Raw genomic sequence first — 21,941 nt, forward strand, 5'->3', positions numbered from 1 at the left:
GCCTTGGCAAAGGAATCCAGATTTCACAAGAGAACCAAGCACATCAAGAGACGCTTCAATTCCATCCGCGATCAAGTCAAGGAGGGAGACATAGAGATTTGCAATATACATACAGATCTGAATGTTGCAGACCCGTTGACTAAGCCTCTCTCACGAGCAAAACATGATCAACACCAAGACTCCATGGGTGTTAGAATCATTAATATGTAATCTAGATTATTGACTCTAGTGCAAGTGGGAGACTGAAGGAAATATGCCCTAGAGGCAATAATAAAGTTGTTATTTATATTTCCTTATATCATGATAAATGTTTATTATTCATGCTAGAATTGTATTAACCGGAAACTTAGTACACGTGTGCATACATAGAGAAACATAGTGTCCCTAGTATGCCTCTACTAGACTAGCTCGTTAATCAAAGATGGTTAAGTTTCCTGACCATAGACATGTGTTGTCATTTGATGAACGGAATCACATCATTAGAGAATGATGTGATGGACAAGATGTTGGGGATCGTAGCAGAATTTTAAAATGTTCCTACGCTCACCAAGATCCATCTATGGAGTATACTAGCAACGAGGGGAAAGGAGTGCATCTACATACCCTTGTAGATCGCAAGCAGAAGCGTTCCAATGAACGAGGTTGATGGAGTCGTACTCGCCGTGATCCAAATCACCAATGACCGAGTGCCGAACGGACGGCACCTCCGCGTTCAACACACGTACGGAGCAGCGACGTCTCCTCCTTCTTGATCCAGCAAGGGGGAAGGAGAGGTTGATGGAGATCCAGCAGCACGACGGCGTGGTGGTGGATGTAGCGGGATCTCGGCAGGGCTTCGCCGAGCTTCTGCGAGAGGGAGAGGTGTTGCAGGGGAGGAGGGAGGCGCCAAAGGCTGTATTATTGCTGCCCTCCCTCCCCCCCTTTATATAGGCCCCCTGGGAGGGGGGCGCCGGCCAAGACCCATCTGCATGGGGGGGCGGCGGCCAGGGGGGAGACTTGCCCCCCAAGGCAAGTGGGGCGCCCCCCACCCTAGGGTTTCCAACCCTAGGCGCAGGGGGGAGGCCCATGGGGGGAGGCCCAGCCCACTAAGGGCTGGTTACCTGCCCACTTCAGCCCATGGGGCCCTCCGGGATAGGTGGCCCCATCCGGTGGACCCCCGGGACCCTTCCGGTGGTCCCGGTACAATACCGGTGACCCCCAAAACTTTCCCGGTGGCCGAAACTTGACTTCCTATATATAATTCTTCACCTACGGACCATTCCGGAACTCCTCGTGACGTCCGGGATCTCATCCGGGACTCCGAACAACTTTCGGGTTTCCGCATACTCATATCTCTACAACCCTAGCGTCACCGAACCTTAAGTGTGTAGACCCTACGGGTTCGGGAGACATGCAGACATGACCGAGACGCCTCTCCGGTCAATAACCAACAGCGGGATCTGGATACCCATGTTGGCTCCCACATGTTCCACGATGATCTCATCGGATGAACCACGATGTCGAGGATTCAATCAATCCCGTATACAATTCCCTCTGTCAATCGGTATGTTACTTGCCCGAGATTCGATCGTCGGTATCCCAATACCTTGTTCAATCTCGTTACCGGCAAGTCTCTTTACTCATACCGTAATGCATGATCCCGTGACTAACTCCTTAGTCACATTGAGCTCATTATGATGATGCATTACCGAGTGGGCCCAGAGATACCTCTCCGTCATACGGAGTGACAAATCCCAGTCTCGATCCGTGCCAACCCAACAGACACTTTCGGAGATACCCGTAGTGTACCTTTATAGTCACCCAGTTACGTTGTGACGTTTGGCACACCCAAAGTACTCCTACGGTATCCGGGAGTTGCACGATCTCATGGTCTAAGGAAATGATACTTGACATTGGAAAAGCTCTAGCAAACGAACTACACGATCTTTGAGCTATGCTTAGAATTGGGTCTTGTCCATCACATCATTCTCCTAATAATGTGATCCCGTTATCAATGACATCTAATGTCCATAGTCAGGAAACCATGACTATCTGTTGATCAACGAGCTAGTCAACTAGAGGCTTACTAGGGACACGTTGTGGTCTATGTATTCACACATGCATTACGATTTCCGGATAACACAATTATAGCATGAACAATAGACAATTATCATGAACAAAGAAATATAATAATAACCATTTATTATTGCCTCTAGGGCATATTTCCAACAGTCTCCCACTTGCACTAGAGTCAATAATCTAGTTACATTGTGATGAATCGAACACCCATAGCGTCCTGGTGTTGATCATGTTTTGCTCTAGGGAGAGGTTTAGTCAACGGATCTGCTACATTCAGGTCCGTATGTACTTTACAAATATCTATGTCTCTGTCCAGTGTTCCATGCCGGGATTACTTTGGTACCTTCCTACCAAACTCATGGCAAGGTTTACATCAGGTCTGGTACACAGCATGGCATACATAATAGACCCTATGGCCGAGGCATAGGGGATGACACTCATCTTTTCTCTATCTTCTGCCGTGGTCGGGCATTGAGCCGTGCTCAATTGCACACCTTGAAATACAGGCAAGAACCCCTTCTTGGACTGATCCATATTGAACTTCTTCAATATCTTGTCAAGGTACGTACTCTGTGAAAGACCAATGAGGCGTCTTGATCTATCTCTATAGATCTTGATGCCTAATATATAAGCAGCTTCTCCAAGGTCCTTCATTGAAAAACACTTATTCAAATAGGCCTTTATACTTTCCAAGAATTCTATATCATTTCCCATCAATAGTATGTCATCCACATACAATAAGAGAAATGCTACAGAGCTCCCACTCACTTTCTTGTAAACACAGGCTTCTCCATAAGTCTGTGTAAACCCAAACGCTTTGATCATCTCATCAAAACGAATGTTCCAACTCCGAGATGCTTGCACCAGTCCATAGATGGAGCGCTGGAGCTTGCATACCTTGTTAGCATTCTTAGGATCGACAAAACCTTCCGGCTGCATCATATACAATTCTTCCTTAAGGAAGCCGTTAAGGAATGCCGTTTTGACGTCCATCTGCCATATCTCATAATCATAGTATGCGGCAATTGCTAACATGATTCGGACGGACTTCAGCTTCGCTACGGGTGAGAAAGTCTCATTGTAGTCAACCCCTTGAATTTGTCAATAACCCTTAGCGACAAGTCGAGCCTTATAGATGGTCACATTACCATCCGCGTCTGTATTCTTCTTAAAGATCCATTTATTTTCTATGGCTCGCCGATCATCGGGCAAGTCAGTCAAAGTCCATACTTCGTTTTCATACATGGATCCTATCTCGGATTTCATGGCTTCTAGCCATTTGTCGGAATCCGGGCCCGCCATCGCTTCTTCATAGTTCGAAGGTTCACCGTTGTCTAACAACATGATTTCCAGGACAGGGTTGCCGTACCACTCTGGTGCGGAACGTGTCCTTGTGGACCTACGAAGTTCAGTAGTAACTTGATCCGAAGCTTCATGATCATCGTCATTAACTTCCTCCCCAGTCGGTGTAGGCACCACAGGAACATCTTCCCGCGCTGCGCTACTTTCCGGTTCGGAAGGGGTGACTATCACCTCATCAAGTTCCACTTTCCTCCCACTTAACTCTTTCGAGAGAAACTCTTTCTCCAGAAAGGACCCGTTCTTGGCAACGAAGATCTTGCCTTCGGATCTGAGGTAGAAGGTATACCCAATAGTTTCCTTAGGGTATCCTATGAAGACGCATTTCTCCGACTTGGGTTCGAGCTTTTCAGGTTGAAGTTTCTTGACATAAGCATCGCATCCCCAAACTTTTAGAAACGACAGCTTAGGTTTCTTCCCAAACCATAATTCATACGGTGTCGTCTCGACGGATTTCGACGGAGCCCTATTTAAAGTGAATGCGGCAGTCTCTAAAGCATAGCCCCAAAAAGAGAGCGGTAAATCGGTAAGAGACATCATAGATCGCACCATATTCAATAGAGTGCGATTACGACGTTCGGACACACCGTTTCGCTGAGGTGTTCCAGGCGGCGTGAGTTGTGAAACGATTTCACATTTCCTTAAGTGCGCACCAAATTCGTGACTTAAATATTCTCCACCACGATCTGATCGTAAGAATTTTATTTTTCTGTCACGTTGATTCTCAACCTCACTCTGAAATTCCATGAACTTGTCAAAGGTTTCAGACTTGTGTTTCATTAGGTAGACATACCCATATCTACTTAAATCATCAGTGAGAGTGAGAACATAACGATATCCTCCGCGAGCCTCAACACTCATTGGACCGCACGCATCGGTATGTATGATTTCCAATAAGTTGGTTGCTCGCTCCATTGTTCCGGAGAACGGAGTCTTGGTCATCTTACCCATGAGGCATGGTTCGCACGTGTCAAATGATTCGTAATCAAGAGACTCCAAAAGTCCATCTGCATGGAGCTTCTTCATGCGCTTGACACCAATGTGACCAAGGCGGCAATGCCACAAGTATGTGGGACTATCGTTATCAACTTTACATCTTTTGGTATTCACACTATGAATATGTGTAACATCACGTTCGAGATTCATCAAGAATAAACCATTGACCAGCGGGGCATGACCATAAAACATATCTCTCAAATAAATAGAACAACCATTATTCTCGGATTTAAATGAGTAGCCATCTCGAATTAAACGAGATCCAGATACAATGTTCATGCTCAAAGCTGGCACTAAATAACAATTATTGAGGTTTAAAACTAATCCCGTAGGTAGATGCAGAGGCAGCGTGCCGACGGCGATCACATCGACCTTGGAACCATTCCCGACGCGCATCGTCACCTCGTCCTTTGCCAGTCTCCGTTTATTCCGCAGTTCCTGTTTTGAGTTACAAATATGAGCAACCGCATCGGTATCAAATACCCAGGAGCTACTACGAGTACTGGTAAGGTACACATCAATTACATGTATATCACATATACCTTTGGTGTTGCCGGCCTTCTTGTCCGCTAAGTATTTGGGGCAGTTCCGCTTCCAGTGACCACTTCCCTTGCAATAAAAGCACTCAGTCTCAGGCTTGGGTCCATTCTTTGACTTCTTCCCGGCAACTGGCTTACCGGGCGCAGCAACTCCCTTGCCGTCCTTCTTGAAGTTCTTCTTACCCTTGCCCTTCTTGAACTTAGTGGTTTTATTCACCATCAACACTTGATGTTCTTTTCTGATCTCCACCTCCGCTGATTTCAGCATCGAATATACCTCAGGAATGGTCTTTTCCATCCCCTGCATATTGAAGTTCATCACAAAGCTCTTGTAGCTCGGTGGAAGCGACTGAAGGATTCTGTCAATGACCGCGTCATCCGGGAGATTAACTCCCAGCTGAGACAAGCGGTTGTGTAACCCAGACATTCTGAGTATGTGCTCACTAACAGAACTATTTTCCTCCATTTTACAGCTGAAGAACTTGTCGGAGACTTCATATCTCTCGACCCGGGCATGAGCTTGGAAAACCATTTTCAGCTCTTCGAACATCTCATATGCTCCATGTTTCTCAAAACGCTTTTGGAGACCCGGTTCTAAGCTGTAAAGCATGCCGCACTGAACGAGTGAGTAATCATCAGCACGTGATTGCCAAGCGTTCATAACGTCTTGGTTCTCTGGGATTGGTGCTTCACCTAGCGGTGCTTCTAGGACATAATCTTTCTTGGCAGCTATGAGGATGATCCTCAGGTTCCGGACCCAGTCCGTATAGTTGCTGCCATCATCTTTCAGCTTGGTTTTCTCTAGGAACGCGTTGAAGTTGAGGACAACGTGGGCCATTTGATCTACAAGACATATTGTAAACATTTTAGACTAAGTTCATGATAATTAAGTTCATCTAATCAAATTACTCAATGAACTCCCACTCAGATAGACATCCCTCTAGTCATCTAAGTGAAACATGATCCGAGTTAACTAGGCCGTGTCCGATCATCACGTGAGACGGACTAGTCAAGATCGGTGAACATCTCCATGTTGATCGTATCTTCTATACAACTCATGCTCGACCTTTCGGTCCTCCGTGTTCCGAGGCCATGTCTGTACATGCTAGGCTCGTCAAATCAACCTAAGTGTATTGCGTGTGTTCCGAGGCCATGTCTGTACATGCTAGGCTCGTCAACACCCGTTGTATGCGAACGTTAGAATCTATCACACCCGATCATCACGTGGTGCTTCGAAACAACGAACCTTCGCAACGGTGCACAGTTAGGGGGAACACTTTCTTGAAATTATCATAAGGGATCATCTTACTTACTACAGTTGTTCTAAGTAAATAAGATGCAAAACATGATAAACATCACATGCAATCAAATAGTGACATGATATGGCCAATATCATTTTGCTCCTTTGATCTCCATCTTCGGGGCACCATGATCATCTTCGTCACCGGCATGACACCATGATCTCCATCATCATGATCTCCATCATCATGATCTCCATCATCATGATCTCCATCATTGTGTCTTCATGAAGTTGTCATGCCAACGATTACTTCTACTTCTATGGCTAACGTGTTTAGCAGTAAAGTAACTTACATGGCGTTATTCAATGACACGCAAGTCATACAAAATAATAAAGACAACTCCTATGGCTCCTGCCGGTTGTCATACTCATCGACATGCAAGTCGTGATTCCTATTACAAGAATATGATCAATCTCATACATCACATATATCATTCATCACATCTTCTGGCCATATCACATCACATAGCACATGTTGCAAAAACAAGTTAGACGTCCTCTAATTGTTGTTGCAAGTTTTTTTTTACGTGGCTTGTATAGGTTTCTAGCAAGAACGTTTCTTACCTACGTAAACCACAACGTGATATGCCAATTTCTATTTACCCTTCATAAGGACCCTTTTCATCGAATCTGTTCCGACTAAAGTGGGAGAGACAGACACCCGCTAGCCACCTTATGCGACTAGTGCATGTCAGTCGGTGGAACCTGTCTCACGTAAGCGTACGTTTAAGGTCGGTCCGGGCCGCTTCATCCCACAATGCCGCCGAAACAAGATAAGACTAGTAGCGGCAAGAAGAATTGGCAACATCTACGCCCACAACTGCTTTGTGTTCTACTTGTGCATAGTAACTACGCATAAACCTGGCTCTGATACCACTGTTGGGGATCGTAGCAGAATTTTAAAATTTTCCTACGCTCACCAAGATCCATCTATGGAGTATACTAGCAACGAGGGGAAAGGAGTGCATCTACATACCCTTGTAGATCGCGAGCGGAAGCGTTCCAATGAACGAGGTTGATGGAGTCGTACTCGCCGTGATCCAAATCACCGTTGACCGAGTGCCGAACGGACGACACCTCCACGTTCAACACACGTACGGAGCAGCGACGTCTCCTCCTTCTTGATCCAGCAAGGGGGAAGGAGAGGTTGATGGAGATCCAGCAGCACGACGGCGTGGTGGTGGATGTAGCGGGATCTCGGCAGGGCTTCGCCGAGCTTCTGCGAGAGGGAGAGGTGTTGCAGGGGAGGAGGGAGGCGCCAACGGCTGTATTATTGCTGCCCTCCCTCCCCCCTTTATATAGGCCCCCTGGGAGGGGGCGGCGCCGGCCAAGACCCATCTGCATGGGGGGCGGCGGCCAGGGGGGAGACTTGCCCCCCAAGGCAAGTGGGGCGCCCCCCACCCTAGGGTTTCCAACCCTAGGCGGAGGGGGGAGGCCCATGGGGGGCGCCCCAGCCCACTAAGGGCTGGTTCCCTGCCCACTTCAGCCCATGGGGCCCTCCGGGATAGGTGGCCCCACCCGGTGGACCCCCGGGACCCTTCCGGTGGTCCCGGTACAATACCGGTGACCCCCGAAACTTTCCCGGTGGCCGAAACTTGACTTCCTATATATAGTTCTTCACCTCCGGACCATTCCGGAACTCCTCGTGACGTCCGGGATCTCATCTGGGACTCCGAACAACTTTCGGGTTTCCGCATACTCATATCTCTACAACCCTAGCGTCACCGAACCTTAAGCGTGTAGACCCTACGGGTTCGGGAGACATGCAGACATGACCGAGACGCCTCTCCGGTCAATAACCAACAGCGGGATCTGGATACCCATGTTGGCTCCCACATGTTCCACGATGATCTCATCGGATGAACCACGATGTCGAGGATTCAATCAATCCCGTATACAATTCCCTCTGTCAATCGGTATGTTACTTGCCCGAGATTCGATCGTCGGTATCCCAATACCTTGTTCAATCTCGTTACCGGCAAGTCTCTTTACTCGTACCGTAATGCATGATCCCGTGACTAACTCCTTAGTCACATTGAGCTCATTATGATGATGCATTACCGAGTGGGCCCAGAGATACCTCTCCGTCATACGGAGTGACAAATCCCAGTCTCGATCCGTGCCAACCCAACAGACACTTTCGGAGATACCCGTAGTGTACCTTTATAGTCACCCAGTTACGTTGTGACGTTTGGCACACCCAAAGTACTCCTACGGTATCCGGGAGTTGCACGATCTCATGGTCTAAGGAGAAGATACTTGACATTGGAAAAGCTCTAGCAAACGAACTACACGATCTTTGAGCTATGCTTAGAATTGGGTCTTGTTCATCACATCATTCTCCTAATAATGTGATCCCATTATCAATGACATCTAATGTCCATAGTCAGGAAACCATGACTATCTGTTGATCAACGAGCTAGTCAACTAGAGGCTTACTAGGGACACGTTGTGGTCTATGTATTCACACATGCATTACGATTTCCGGATAACACAATTATAGCATGAACAATAGACAATTATCATGAACAAAGAAATATAATAATAACCATTTATTATTGCCTCTAGGGCATATTTCCAACACAAGACCCATCCGTTAGCTTAGCATAATGATCGTTTAATTTTATTGCTATTGCTTTCTTCATGACTTATACATGTTCCTCGGACCATGAGATTATGCAACTCCCGAATACCGGAGGAACACCTTGTGTGCTATCAAGCGCCACAACATAACTGGGTGATTATAAAGATGCTCTACAAGTGTCTCCGATGGTGTTTGTTGAGTTGGCATAGATCGAGATTAGGATTTGTCACTCTGTGTATCGGAGAGGTATCTCTGGGCCCTCTCGGTATTGCACATCACTATGAGCCTTGCAAGCAATGTGACTAATGAGTTAGTCACGGGATGATGCATTATGGAACGAGTAAAGAGACTTGCCGGTAACGATATTGAACTAGGTATGGTGATACCGACGATCGAATCTTGGGCAAGTAACATACCGATGACAAAGGGAACAACGTATGTCGTTATGCGGTTTGACCGATAAAGATCTTTGTAGAATATGTAGGAGCCAATATGAGCATCCAGGTTCCGCTATTGGTTATTGACCGGAGATGTGTCTCGGTCATGTCTAGATGGTTCTCGAACCCGTAGGGTCCGCATGCTTAACGTTTGATGATGATTTATATTATGAGTTATGTGATTTGATGACCAAAATTTGTTTGGAGTCTCGGATGAGATCATGGACATGACAAGGAGTCTCGAAATGGTCGAGACATAAAGATTGATATATTGGACGATGTTATTCGAACACCGGATGAGTTCCGAGAGGTACCGGGTGACTATCGGAGTGCCGGAGGGTTATCGGAACCCCCCGGGGGAACTAATGGGCCTTCATGGGCCTTAGTGGGGAGAGAGAAGGGCCACAAGGGGCTGGCCGCGTGCCCCCCTTTGGGTCCGAATTGGACTAGGGGAAGGGGGCAGCGCCCCCTTTCCTTCCCTTCTCCCTCTCCCTTCCTCCTTCCCCCTTCCACCAAGTGGAATCCTACTAGGACTTGGAGTCCTAGTAGGACTCCTCTCCTTGGCGCGCCCTACAGGGGCCGGCCGGCCTCCCCTCCCCTCCTTTATATACGGGGCAGGGGGCACCCTAGAACAAACAAGATCAATTGTCTTAGCTGTGTGCGGTGCCCCCTCCACAGTTACACACCTCGGTCATATCGTTGTAGTGCTTAGGCGAAGCCCTGCGCTGGTAACTTCATCATCACCGTCACCACGCCGTTGTGCTGACGGAACTCTCCCTCGTCCTCGACTGGATCAAGAGCTCGAGGGACGTCATCGAGCTGAACGTGTGCTGAACGCGGAGGTGCCGTACGTTCGGTGCTTGGAGCGGTTGGATCGCGAAGACGTTCGACTACATCAACTGCGTTACTAAAAGCTTCCGCTTTCGGTCTACGAGGGTACGTGGACACACTCCCCCCGCTCGTTGCTATGCATCTCGTAGATAGATCTTGCGTGATCGTAGGTAATTTTTTTGAAATACTACGTTCCCTAACACCAGATACTCAGTCCTTCCGCAGATACTGCACTAAATTTTGGAGAGTGTGCCATTAACTAGATGTTTTTGAATCCAAGTAGAGAAGCATCATAATGTTAACTGAAATGATGGTCATCCATGAGTTTTAAACATTTATCTTTAATGTTCCCACCTTGATTTGTTACCTCAGCCATATTATTCTTTTCAGGAGCACAACTGTCAGTAGCAACATCTGAACTGGTGATAGGCAGGTCCCTAGGAGCATCATCATCAGTAACAATATGTGAGCTATCTATTTCAGCACTAGTGTTAGCCCTGTCCATTTCTAAAGCTTCCGATTGCACGGCAACATTTTAAGTTTCTGATGACAGATGCACCGGAACAATCAGGTCTTCTGCAACAAATTGAGAACCAACTGCAGCAATGATGTAAGACTGTGCAGTATTATAGTCAGGGTTTTGTTCAGACAGTATAGCATGCTGCTCTGTAGCAGGTACATGATCAAGCCCTTCCTCTTCATCCTCCAAATACGCATCCATTAAGTTAAGCAGACCATCTCCAAGATCAACAACAGGGGGTGGTAGGAACTGTGGTACAGGAAGAGCAAGCACAACAAGAGTCAGTTGGTTAACTTCGGCCCCAACACCATTTTTATGAGAAGATCCATCAGAGACTAAAAATAATGAAGGTGTTACTGTTGTCTCCTTTCTGCATTATATGATCATCCTCTCCTAGCACACGTTCCTCCTGCTGAGGCATTACACCAGCTTGTTGTTGAGGCAAAGCCCAGTGACCATCCCCTTCCCAACTCTCTTCTTCATCATCTTCTTGGTCCATCTGATTATTTTCTGGTTGAAATTTTTATGCGTACGTGAAGTTGATTCCCACCTCAGTACAAGATGCACCCCTTTTTATGGTACGTCCTTCCTAACGACTCGAACAAAATGAATAAACCAACATGACACCTCTCTTTTCTATTTTAGAACGAGGGCTCCAACCATCCATGCTTGACTTTTTATATGCCACGACAATGTGCAGAGAGTGGTAGAAAAAAAAGATGCATTTGAGATTGAAAAGATTAATTTGGCGGACCAACAAACCAGGGTGAATCACTGTTATAAAAAAAAAACCCAACATGAATCAGGTAGGCGGCCCCTCTCGAAATGGCACTATCGTGAAAAATAACAAATCAGGAGAGGAAAGCAACTCCCTCTTCTCTCTCTATCCATCGCCTTCGTCGATTTCGCCCCCCCCCTCCCCCTCCCTCGCTCTGGCGTCTCCCATCGCCATCGCGTCCAAACCCTAGCCCTCCCAAACTCCAAACCCTACCGCCAGTGGTCCAATTCGCTGCGCCGGCTCGCGAATCGGGCGTCCGCGTGTCGCACCCGCGCTCCCGATTCAGCCGCCGTTCGTGCAAGATCTGGCGGATGGAGACCGCGGCGCCGAAGGAGGCGCCGCCGCCCCAGCCACAGCCCGGGGTGGAGGAGGACGGGACGCTCTCCGCGACGGCAGCTATGGCAAGGGACGCCGCCGTGCTGTTCCAGAGCCGCCGGTACGCCGAGTGCGCCGATGTGCTCGCGCAGCTCCTGCTCAAGAAGGAGGGTGACCCCAAGGTGGGCGATTGGATCTCTGCTTTTGCTTCCCTATACGTCTAAAAGCGAGGAGAGTTAAGATGCTCTGTGATTGCTTTATATATTCTTTAACTGAATATACATAGCAAATCCTGTATCTCGCCGGGTTCGTGGCGGCATGTTTTGCTCAGCGATGGCTGTTTTTTAGTATTGCTTGCTTGATGTTTCTGTCACCACTCACTGTGCTTATATGCTTGCTCAGTGTATGTTGCACGTGAATTGTGCGGTGTGCTTGTTGTAGCTGCCTGCATGGTTCTCCCATCCTCTCACGGTGGGTGGCGGTGAGCCTGCATATGTTTGTAAGCGGTTGGGTGCATCTTGGTTGTGTGATTGTGTGCTGCTTATACCTGATGCCTGTCTATACACTGCTATCGCGTATGTGATCGTTGCATGGCTCACTAGCATCTTAATGTGTTGGTGTTGGATTGGTATCCATTTGTATTTTGTGTGTATCAACGGTTATGTGGACGTGGGTGTTAGGTGGTGCATGTGAATACCAACAGGGCTTGCTACTGGGCGTGGGAGTGCTTCTCATTTCCCTGCTTTTTAGTTAGTAATGTTGTAATACATTTCTTGAAGCATAGGCAATGGTTTGTTTAAACTATTCTGTTTATTTAAATTTGTAGTTCTATATGTATACCATGTAGCATGTGAGTGGACCTTACTTGGCGTACATTGGCTGGATACAATGGAACTGTCAACATTAATTCACTGACCAATGTGTCTACAACAGTATTCAGGATATGACTATATGAGCAGCAAGTGAATAATCAGAAATGTTTAGACTTCAGACCTAGACATCTGCAGAACAGTGAGCAACATTGTGACTACACATTTTCTGAATCCAATACATCAACCATCCAAACTCATCCCCCATTGTTCACACAGCCACTGCTGCACTGTATCTCTGTTTGCCAATGCCTTTTAATCGGGCTGTTACCCGGCCTTTAAGCTGATTATAGCTGATTAACCCGTGACCTGTGAGGGTACGCAGTAGGAGTATACGTCCTAGCCAATACATTTTTCTGTAGTGATTATATTGTCTCCCAACAGTTAGGTGTGGCGGAGATGCGTATGTTCAACAGTTAGGTGTGGCGGAGATGCGTATCTTGAGATGGATGTGTGGCCACACGAGGAAGGATCGAGTCCGGAATGATGATATACGAGATAGAGTTGGGGTAGCACCAATTGAAGAGAAGCTTGTCCAACATCGTCTGAGATGGTTTGGGCATATTCAGCGCAGGCCTCCAGAAGCTCCAGTGCATAGCGGACGGCTAAAGCGTGAGGAGAATGTCAAGAGAGGGCGGGGTAGACCGAATTTGACATGGGAGGAGTCCGTTAAGAGAGACCTGAAGGATTGGAATATCACCAAAGAGCTAGCTATGGACAGGGGTGCGTGGAAGCTTGCTATCCATGTGCCACAGCCATGAGTTGGTTGCGAGATCTTATGGGTTTCACCTCTAGCCTACCCCAACTTGTTTGGGACTAAAGGCTTTGTTGTTGTTGATTATATTGTCTCCCAAGGAAGAAATGATAGGTTGTCATGTTTTTTTGTGTTGCATCTGATGTCACAATGTTCAATTTTCAGGTCCTTCATAATATGGCTATCGCAGAATCGTTTGTGGATGGTTGTCCTGATCCAAAAAAGCTGCTTGAGATTCTTGGCAGTGTTAAGGTTAGTGAATCTCCATACTGATTTGCCGTTCAGACTTGGTAGTAGAAACACATCTAGACTCCGTTAGGAATAGAAATGCTTTAGTGGCTCTGGTACTTTGATACATGATTACATGTGATTCGTTTTCATTTTCCATGTCTAGACTCAGTTAGGAATAGAAATCATCAACCTTTGAATAGTTTCATCAAGTGGCAGAAAGGCAGTCACATTAGTGATTTTTTTTCTTGTCATGTGTGATTAGCGACTTTTATTGTTCATATTTTCATTTTGTTCTACATCTTCACCTTTTTTTTCGGCTTGTACACTGCCTTGGGATATCACTCAATCTTTGTCACGAGAGATTAACATTTCTTTGTACTGAAGAGTTTTAGGTGTCATGTGCATTGATACACAAAACAACAGTGATGCATAGATGCAAACAAATGTGCTTCTGTCTAATATAGGTACAAATGTACACGATAAACGTCCCTCTATATTCATATTCACGGATGCTTTTGTTGCATAATTTGTACCAAGTGAATGTGTGTATTCTGAACGTCCATGATTTATGGTTTAAGTTTTTTGTTCGCTGCAATCAAGACCCCAGATTCCTACTCCTGGTCATAGTAGCCTGGTTCGCGGGTTGAAGGTCCGTTCCGTGTCCCGGGGTCGATCAACCCATATTGAGGGTCAGGAACGATGTAGGGTCGAGCTGGGTCGGTGCACGGATCGCGACCCCAGTCCATGAATGTTGACCCCAAACAGTATGCAAGATTGTAAGAAGTTCATGTGGCTTACTGGGCAATCCGCCGCACCACCCGCCACTTCACCAGAGTCCCGCCCGTCCATGGTCCAGCCGAACTGTACGCTCTAGGCCTCTTAGTGCTAGCCTTGACACACCGCCGATGCCCCACTCCTCTGCCCCACTCCTCTGCACCGGTTCGTGCAAGCCCTCTGTCCATGTCTTTCCCTCCAAACTGGGCCTGCAGCCCATTTTTTCTTAACTCCCCAACGGGCTAGATGCAGTCTACATCTAACTGGGCTATACCAGCCCATGGTCTTGAACTCTGGATTGAGACTTGATTTAGCGCTACTGAACGTATTGAACTTCTCGTGAGAAGCCGGAGTCGGGATGGAGGAGTAGGAGTTAAGTATTTAGGGAAGTCGGAGGACTTTCGAACGGGCCCTCAATTATTGAGCTAAGAAGCACGGACACGGGGACGGAAAGACGGGGATACGCATACGGGGACACGGGATACAGCTTTTTTCAAAAATAGCCATTCGGGGATACGGCAGGATATATAAGTATTTAAGAAATTTAGATGAAAGATATGTATTTAGTACTGACATATGTTGCCTCATTTTTAGATGAAAGATTGTTTTTTCTTTTCTTTTGAGGATCACACGGTCACTTTACACGATCCTGCACTCAGAGCCCATGTAGCTCTCCACTCAGAGCCCACATAAGGCCCAATTCCAGGAAACCCTACACAAGTGCTCCTCCAGCTGTTCCCTATCCCGTGCTCCTCTTTCCTCCCTGCCCCAGCCGCCAAGAACTGTAGCGAGGAGATGAGACGACCGCTCCTCGCCTGTACCTTCTTGCTAATCTACGTCTTCCCTTTCAATCCACCCAAATCTTCTTTCTCCCTGCCCGGAGCTTTTTCCTCGCCTGCAACCACCTCGCCTTCTCCTCTCTGCCTGGATCTTCTTCCCTGCTAGCGACCGTCGAGGTTGCCAGCTCGAGCGTGGCATCCGTCGGAGGAGAGCTAAGCAGCGTCGTGGTCGCTGGAGGCCGGCTCCCGAGTCCCCCAACGTATCCCCCGTATCTATGCCGTATCCTGATTTGTTTCTCTTTTTTTTATTCAGATAAAATGGGATACTGCGGGATTCGCGTATCCCGGCGTATCCACGCGTATCCCCGTGTCCTCCCGTACTAGAACGGCAATACGGCAGTTTCTGCCGTATCCATGCTTTGTAGTTATTGAGTTGTGTGCTTCTTTGTCATTCAAATGCCACATGTAACTGGCTATATTTGACTGTTTGCATGCCAGCACATGCGCTAAAATGCCGTGGTGACTACTCTCTAACTGTTTGTTTCGATCACTTGGTGTGGAATGATGTTTAGACTTGTTTTTTTAGAGACATCTTATTATATGTTGAAACACATCATCATGCTTATTCATTAACAAACACCGATGTTCTCTGTTGTCCGTTTGAACCCAACTGCAAATTTGGAGTTGCTGTGTCATTTCATTGTACTATATTACTGCTTTTGTTCTAATGTTGTACTAATACATGCATTCAGATAAGAAGCGATGAACTTGCCTGTGCATCTGGAGAACAAGCTGATTCTGCCAATGGGGTAGGGAACAATACTTCTTCTGAACCAAGAGGCAGTGGCATTGCACCGTTGATTTCTGCTGCACATAATGCAACAGCCTATGGAGATGAGTTTGACACAACCATAATAACATTCAACACTGTATGATCTCTTGTTTCAGTTAATGTAATTGTTTGATTATTAGGATATCTTATCTGCGGCTTTCATTTATCCTCTATCCTCTATTCGTAAATAGTTGCAATCCACTACCTATTTTTCCTCTCCATGCATCCATGCCACATCATCAAGTCATGCATGTGGTCTTAAGTTACTTTTTTCTATTAATCTGTCCATCAATCATGCCACCTCGGCATAAGTTAAATTTTGGCATTAATTTTTGTGTGGTCATAGACTGTACTCCCTCCGTCCCAAAATTCTTGTCTTAGATTTGTCTAGATACGGATGTATCTAATACTAAAATGTGACTTGATACATCTGTATTTAGACAAATCTAAGACAAGAATTTTGGGACGGAGGGAGTATATGTGTTGGACAGTTGAAGCAAATTTATGTAGTTCATGATTCGCATCATCCAAAAGTTTCTGTTCTTATTCGACATTTGTTCACATGCTTCATATGTTTCTATTGTTTCAAAATATAAACCGAGAGCACTCTTACATTTGCTTTTGCATTAGTTTTAGTTGTGTTTAGCACCTATTTATGCATTGTTTTAACAAGGTTCCCACGGCAACGCGCGGGCTGTGGGGTATCATCTAGTTAGTAATGTTTTTGCCAATTCAAGCTTTATGCATACTCCTTGATGTAAGCTTTAGCTGAAGACATGCTGATGAATATGATAATGAACTTGTTAAATTTGCAGGCTCTAATCCTTTATCATCTTCATGATTATGAATCTGCACTGTCTGTTTTGGAGCCATTGTACCGAAATATTGAACCAATTGATGAGGTATTTCTTGTTATTTCTTAGCTTAAGCTAAATGTTTTTTTACTTTACCTAATCATTCTTCACTGCTGCAGACAACTGCTCTTCATGTATGTTTTCTGTTATTGGATATTACATTAGCTTTGCAAGATGCATCAAAAGCCGCGGTAAGTTTTTTCCCCTTTGCCACAGTACAACCTTCAGCTGACATCTATGGCTGGCTCCATTGAACTAGTAATTTCTTTCCAACTATTCTTTGTGGCCTGTGATATTTTGTCAAAGGATGTCCCTGAAAATGTTTCATGAGTCGTAGCTTCTCCTTATGACACAGCAAATTCGCGTGACAGTAAACTAATGACGTTGGATTTAACATAGCAAAATAACTTGCCAATTTATTATTCCCTCCGATCCAAAATAAGTAACCTTAGTTCAAAGCTGCGACACTTATTTTGGATTGGAGGGAGTACTATTTTTAACGTGATATGATCAATGGCTCAATGCTGTCTACTCTACTTTGTCCCCATATACTCACTGTGCCAGTATATCCTGCTATAACATGCATTTTTGATATACGCAAAACTTGCACTGACACTGCCAGTATGAAAATACTTTATTACGGGATTGTTGCTGGTAAATGAAAAACTAAAGAGGGGAGAGAATCAGAGACCTAGGGTGGCTGATCATTGAGTTCCTTTTGTCTGTTAGATTTTATTGGGAATAATTGAGATTATATTCTCCCTTTGATTGCACTAGAATTCTTGAGCTCAGTCCTATCAGATTAATTTGTGATTTTAACTTGTATGACAAGCAATAGCATTTGTTAGCCGTCTTCCTTTCCAAAGTCGCAACATAGCTTTTGTCTAGATGGAACTTTGTTCATCTCTCTGTTTTTGCAGGATGTCATTCAGTACTTGGAAAGATCATTTGGAGTAGCTAATACAGGGAACCAGAATGAAATTGCTAGCACAGTTCAGCAGCAGCCTGCTCAACCGAAACCTGCAAAAAGTAGCACGCCTCCAGATTCTGATTCAAATACTTGTCCTGGTGGATCTGAGATTCTTTCAGTTGGAAGTTTCTCGGATGATACACTGGAGTTTGAATCTTTTTACTCTACTCTGGATGGTGGAAATCACTTGGGCAGACCTATCTTAAATGAGTTCTCGAGGGCATCAGCTGATCTTGCTGCCACAGCTGCTGATTTGAAAGTTAGACTACAAATTTACAAGGTCCGGCTTCTACTTCTCACAAGGAACCTGAAGGTTGCCAAGCGAGAACTCAAACTTCTAATGAACATGGCACGTGGTAGGGATTCATCTACAGAGCTTCTCTTGAAATCTCAGCTAGAGTATGCCCGAGGAAATTATCGGAAGGCTGTGAAGCTTTTGAGCACTCCCAATAATCGGACTGAACCAGTAATGCTAGCCATGTTCTACAACAATCTTGGTTGTATACTCCATCAGCAGAGATCCAACCATACATCAGTATTGTGCTTCAGCAAAGCACTGAAATACAGCTTATCTCTTCGCTCAGAGAAACCATTGAAGCTGTCTGCACTATCACAAGACAAATCTTGTCTGATATCATACAACTGTGGGATCCAACATTTGATGTGTGGTAAACCACTGTTAGCAGCTCGTTGTTTTCGTGAGGCCATGCCGCTCTTGTACCATCGCCCCCTCTTTTGGCTCCGTTTTGCTGAGTGTAGCCTGCTAGCTCTAGAAATGGGCTTCCTCACTGCAAGCGGTGCTACTTCATGCAAAGATGAGATTGAAATTTATGTTGTGGGGTCAGGGAAATGGCGTCATTTAGTTATCAGTCCGGTGAACTCAGGAAGTCATTTATCAGATTTTGGGAGTTCAGGTGAACATGGAAATTTGATATCACTCAGATTTGCTAGACAGTGTCTACTCAACGCCCAACTATTAATGGATGCTTCTGAGCAGAAAAAAATGGTGATTTCAGATACAGAGGAGTGCAACCAAGTGTCACAATGCCAGAAAAGTTCAGGCCAGAACACAATGAGTGTTGAATCCAAAGTTCACTCTGGTCCAACAGCTAATGCAAATGGAGAACAAAAGGGAGCCGCGAGCTTGAATGCCACTTTGCAGAGCTCTCTTGCTATGTATGATGACATCATTAAAAAAGAGAACCTGAAAATTCGACAAGCCATCCTGGGGGACCTGGCGTTCGTCGAATTGTGTCTTGAGAATCCCTTGAAAGCTTTGTCTACTGCCAACTCACTGTTGCAGGTTCCAGACTGCTCCAGGATGTACTTATTCCTTGGCCATGTGTATGCAGCTGAAGCTTTATGTTTGCTGAACAGGCTAAAGGAGGCTGTTGATCAGTTAACTGTTTATTTGAGAGATGGCAATGCTATTGAGTTGCCCTACAGTGTTGAGAATCGTGAAAAGGCCCCTGTTGAGAAAGACAGCGATGGCGAGGATTCAGTCACTCCTGCCATGACAAAACTTACCTCAGAAGAATCTCAGCACTCAATGTCTCTCAAGCCCGAGGAAGCCTGTGGGGTTCTGTATGTTGACCTTGGCATGGCCGCTGCAGTGCAGGGAGAGCTTGAGCAGGCCAACTACCTGGTGAGCCGTGGTTTTGCAATGTTGCCCAACAGCCCTAGGGCACTGCTAGCATCCATCTATGTGGATCTTCTGCAGGGGAAGGCGCAAGAAGCTATCGGCAAGTTGAGAAGGTGCAGAAACGTGAGATTTAAGACCAGTAGTGTAGCAGCCAGCAGATAAGACTTGCCTCGTTTTGATGATTTATCTATAGTTGATAATTGCCATTTCTTGAGTTGGACCCCGACCCCATGTGGATGATCATCCTGAAAGATCGTAACGTTTTCCTGTGTACCATACATAAGAAAAAGAACTTTAGATCTCCTCCCTGTCCCCTCTTTAGCTTTCCCAGATTCAGGGGTGTAATTTGTGTTACTCGAGTTTTAGAGCCCCTCTTTGGACTGAAATGATGATACCTTCTGATATTCCTTTATTCAGGAAAGAAATGTGCAAAAGGCATCAGAATCTAAAGAACTTAAGTATATATTTCGGTGCTTCTCTTGCTCGAAGTGTCACTTCACATAGCTGTGTTACTCTGGTTTCCCAGCACGACATACTTTTGCACCTTTTCCCCCAACGTTTTTCTTCTGTTTACGCACGGATTGGAAGTTGGGAACTCACCTTTAGAATAGTTCATTGACGGGCCATGAAAATTTCCATATACGAGCTTCATTTGAGTAGCGTTATCCGTGCTTTGCTATGGAGCAAACACCAATTGCCACGAATCAAGGTTGGCCAAGTCTAGAACTGGGGCGCGAGATAAGAGTCGTGGATCGATTGAGGGCAGGGTTCTTCGGAAACGGAGCAAAATGATTTGCAAACATCATAAAGATCTTGTATGGTTATATGACATTTCAACGATGTTCCATAAAGACGAACGGCAATGTTTTGTGCTATCCATCTTCATTTACATAGTGTTATCACTGAATTATCTAAACTGCAAGCACATCATGGATTTCTGTATATCGATGGGTGGATGATCTTTTACATCGGCTTGGTAACCTACCATATAAATTCAGAGATGGATGCTTTACAAATCAGCATTAGCAAGAACTGTAGTAATCTCTACTAATATTATACTACTAAATAAAGATGTAAGGTTCCATCCCCCCACCCCCCTTCTCTATCTCTGATTTTCTTCACCGGTTATCCCTCACCTTTTATTGACTTACCAAAAAAACCTATGTTTTCTTTGATAAGCCAATACGTTCTTATCAAATAAGTAATTTTTATTTATTCCTAAAAAACAATTTTTATTTAGGTACGTAAATCATTGGTAGGGTTTCAAACTTTTATTTACACAACCACATTAATATGTGCAGGTAAATAATGGGCTAACGTACTAGACTATTTATATCTAGTTGAAACGCATGAGCAATTATTTATTTAAAATAAGAAAAGACGAATGTTAGGTTGCACCAATATGCCCCACCATGTAAAACAATGTTGAACAATGAGATAAAACTGATAGTATTATAAGTCTCAGAGACACAATTGGTAGTATTTTAAACCAAGTGCTTCATCATCTTATTTTTTTGCGAAAAATATCTGGATCTATTATAAAAAATCATGAGAAGTACAAAGCACCTCAAACGTAATAAAAATAACACCGAGGTCTCTAGACCACCAAAAGACCACTACCGCTGCCAGAATGAGCTGCCAATGCCCCTCGTCGCCGCTCTCTTATCAGAGTCGAGTTGACTTTGTCAATGACAGCTGGGAACTCTTCATGCATGTGCCCCTTGGACCAAAGCCTTGGAGCCGCAGTGCTCGCCGTTCAACCCTTGAATAGAACTGAAGCAACTGACACAAAATCTCGCGGTCCCGCACACATGACAAGAAAACCTAATCTCCCCGTCCCAAGGAGGCCACATGAATCTATGCTGGAGCTCCGTCGACTACGTAAAGATGGACGGACTCGAGGATGATTGGAGCCCGGAAGACAAACTCGAACGAGAAGCACCGCCTTCTGCCCACCTCACATGCGAAGACAAAAAAACCCTAACCTAAATTACTAGACGAAGCGAAGGCACCAAGATTTCTCTCCCCACCAGCACGCCGGAAAAGCTTGGAGGGAGAGAAAGAAACCACTTTGAGAAAAGTCTGTGGATCCAGATAAGTGCTTGATTTGACTGGACATCCTATCGAAAGGAGAGTGTAGTACCTCCATGTATAGCTGCAACACAAAATATGTGGCGTAATAAGCAACCGAAAGACATTAACTGATCTGGAAGAACAATGAAAATTCAATAGACGCATCATGAGAAAAACAAGCATGCCCAACTACCATACATAAGCTCTAGTTGGCCCCTAGATCCTTCAAATGACCCTTCTGTGCAGTTTATACAAAGTAAATATATCTGACCGTTAACAAGGAAAACCATATGAAAGGACTCTGTGAATACTCCTAGACATGAGTCATGATCATAAGCCAATAAAAAAAATATCATTTCTTACTATATATATTATGGAAAAAGTATATAAAATATGGCAATCAAGTGGGCAAGAAATTCCACTAAAAATTTATAAACAAGTAACCC

The 21,941-nt window shown here is 45.3% G+C and overlaps 1 protein-coding gene across 1 annotated transcript; it reads left to right on the top strand.

Annotated features, from left to right (window-relative positions):
- Positions 1-11,514: 11,514 nt before the first annotated feature.
- LOC123120717 (CCR4-NOT transcription complex subunit 10) lies at positions 11,515-19,903 on the top strand. Its single transcript, XM_044540705.1, has 6 exons — positions 11,515-11,899; positions 13,506-13,592; positions 15,877-16,053; positions 16,772-16,858; positions 16,930-17,001; positions 17,731-19,903. The coding sequence occupies exons 1-6, from the start codon at positions 11,714-11,716 to the stop codon at positions 19,582-19,584; spliced, it is 2,463 nt and encodes an 820-aa protein (XP_044396640.1). The 5' UTR covers positions 11,515-11,713; the 3' UTR covers positions 19,585-19,903.
- The last annotated feature ends 2,038 nt before the right edge of the window (positions 19,904-21,941 follow it).

Source organism: Triticum aestivum, chromosome 5D (assembly GCF_018294505.1).
Source record: "Triticum aestivum cultivar Chinese Spring chromosome 5D, IWGSC CS RefSeq v2.1, whole genome shotgun sequence".
Classification (NCBI taxonomy): Eukaryota; Viridiplantae; Streptophyta; class Magnoliopsida; order Poales; family Poaceae; genus Triticum; species Triticum aestivum.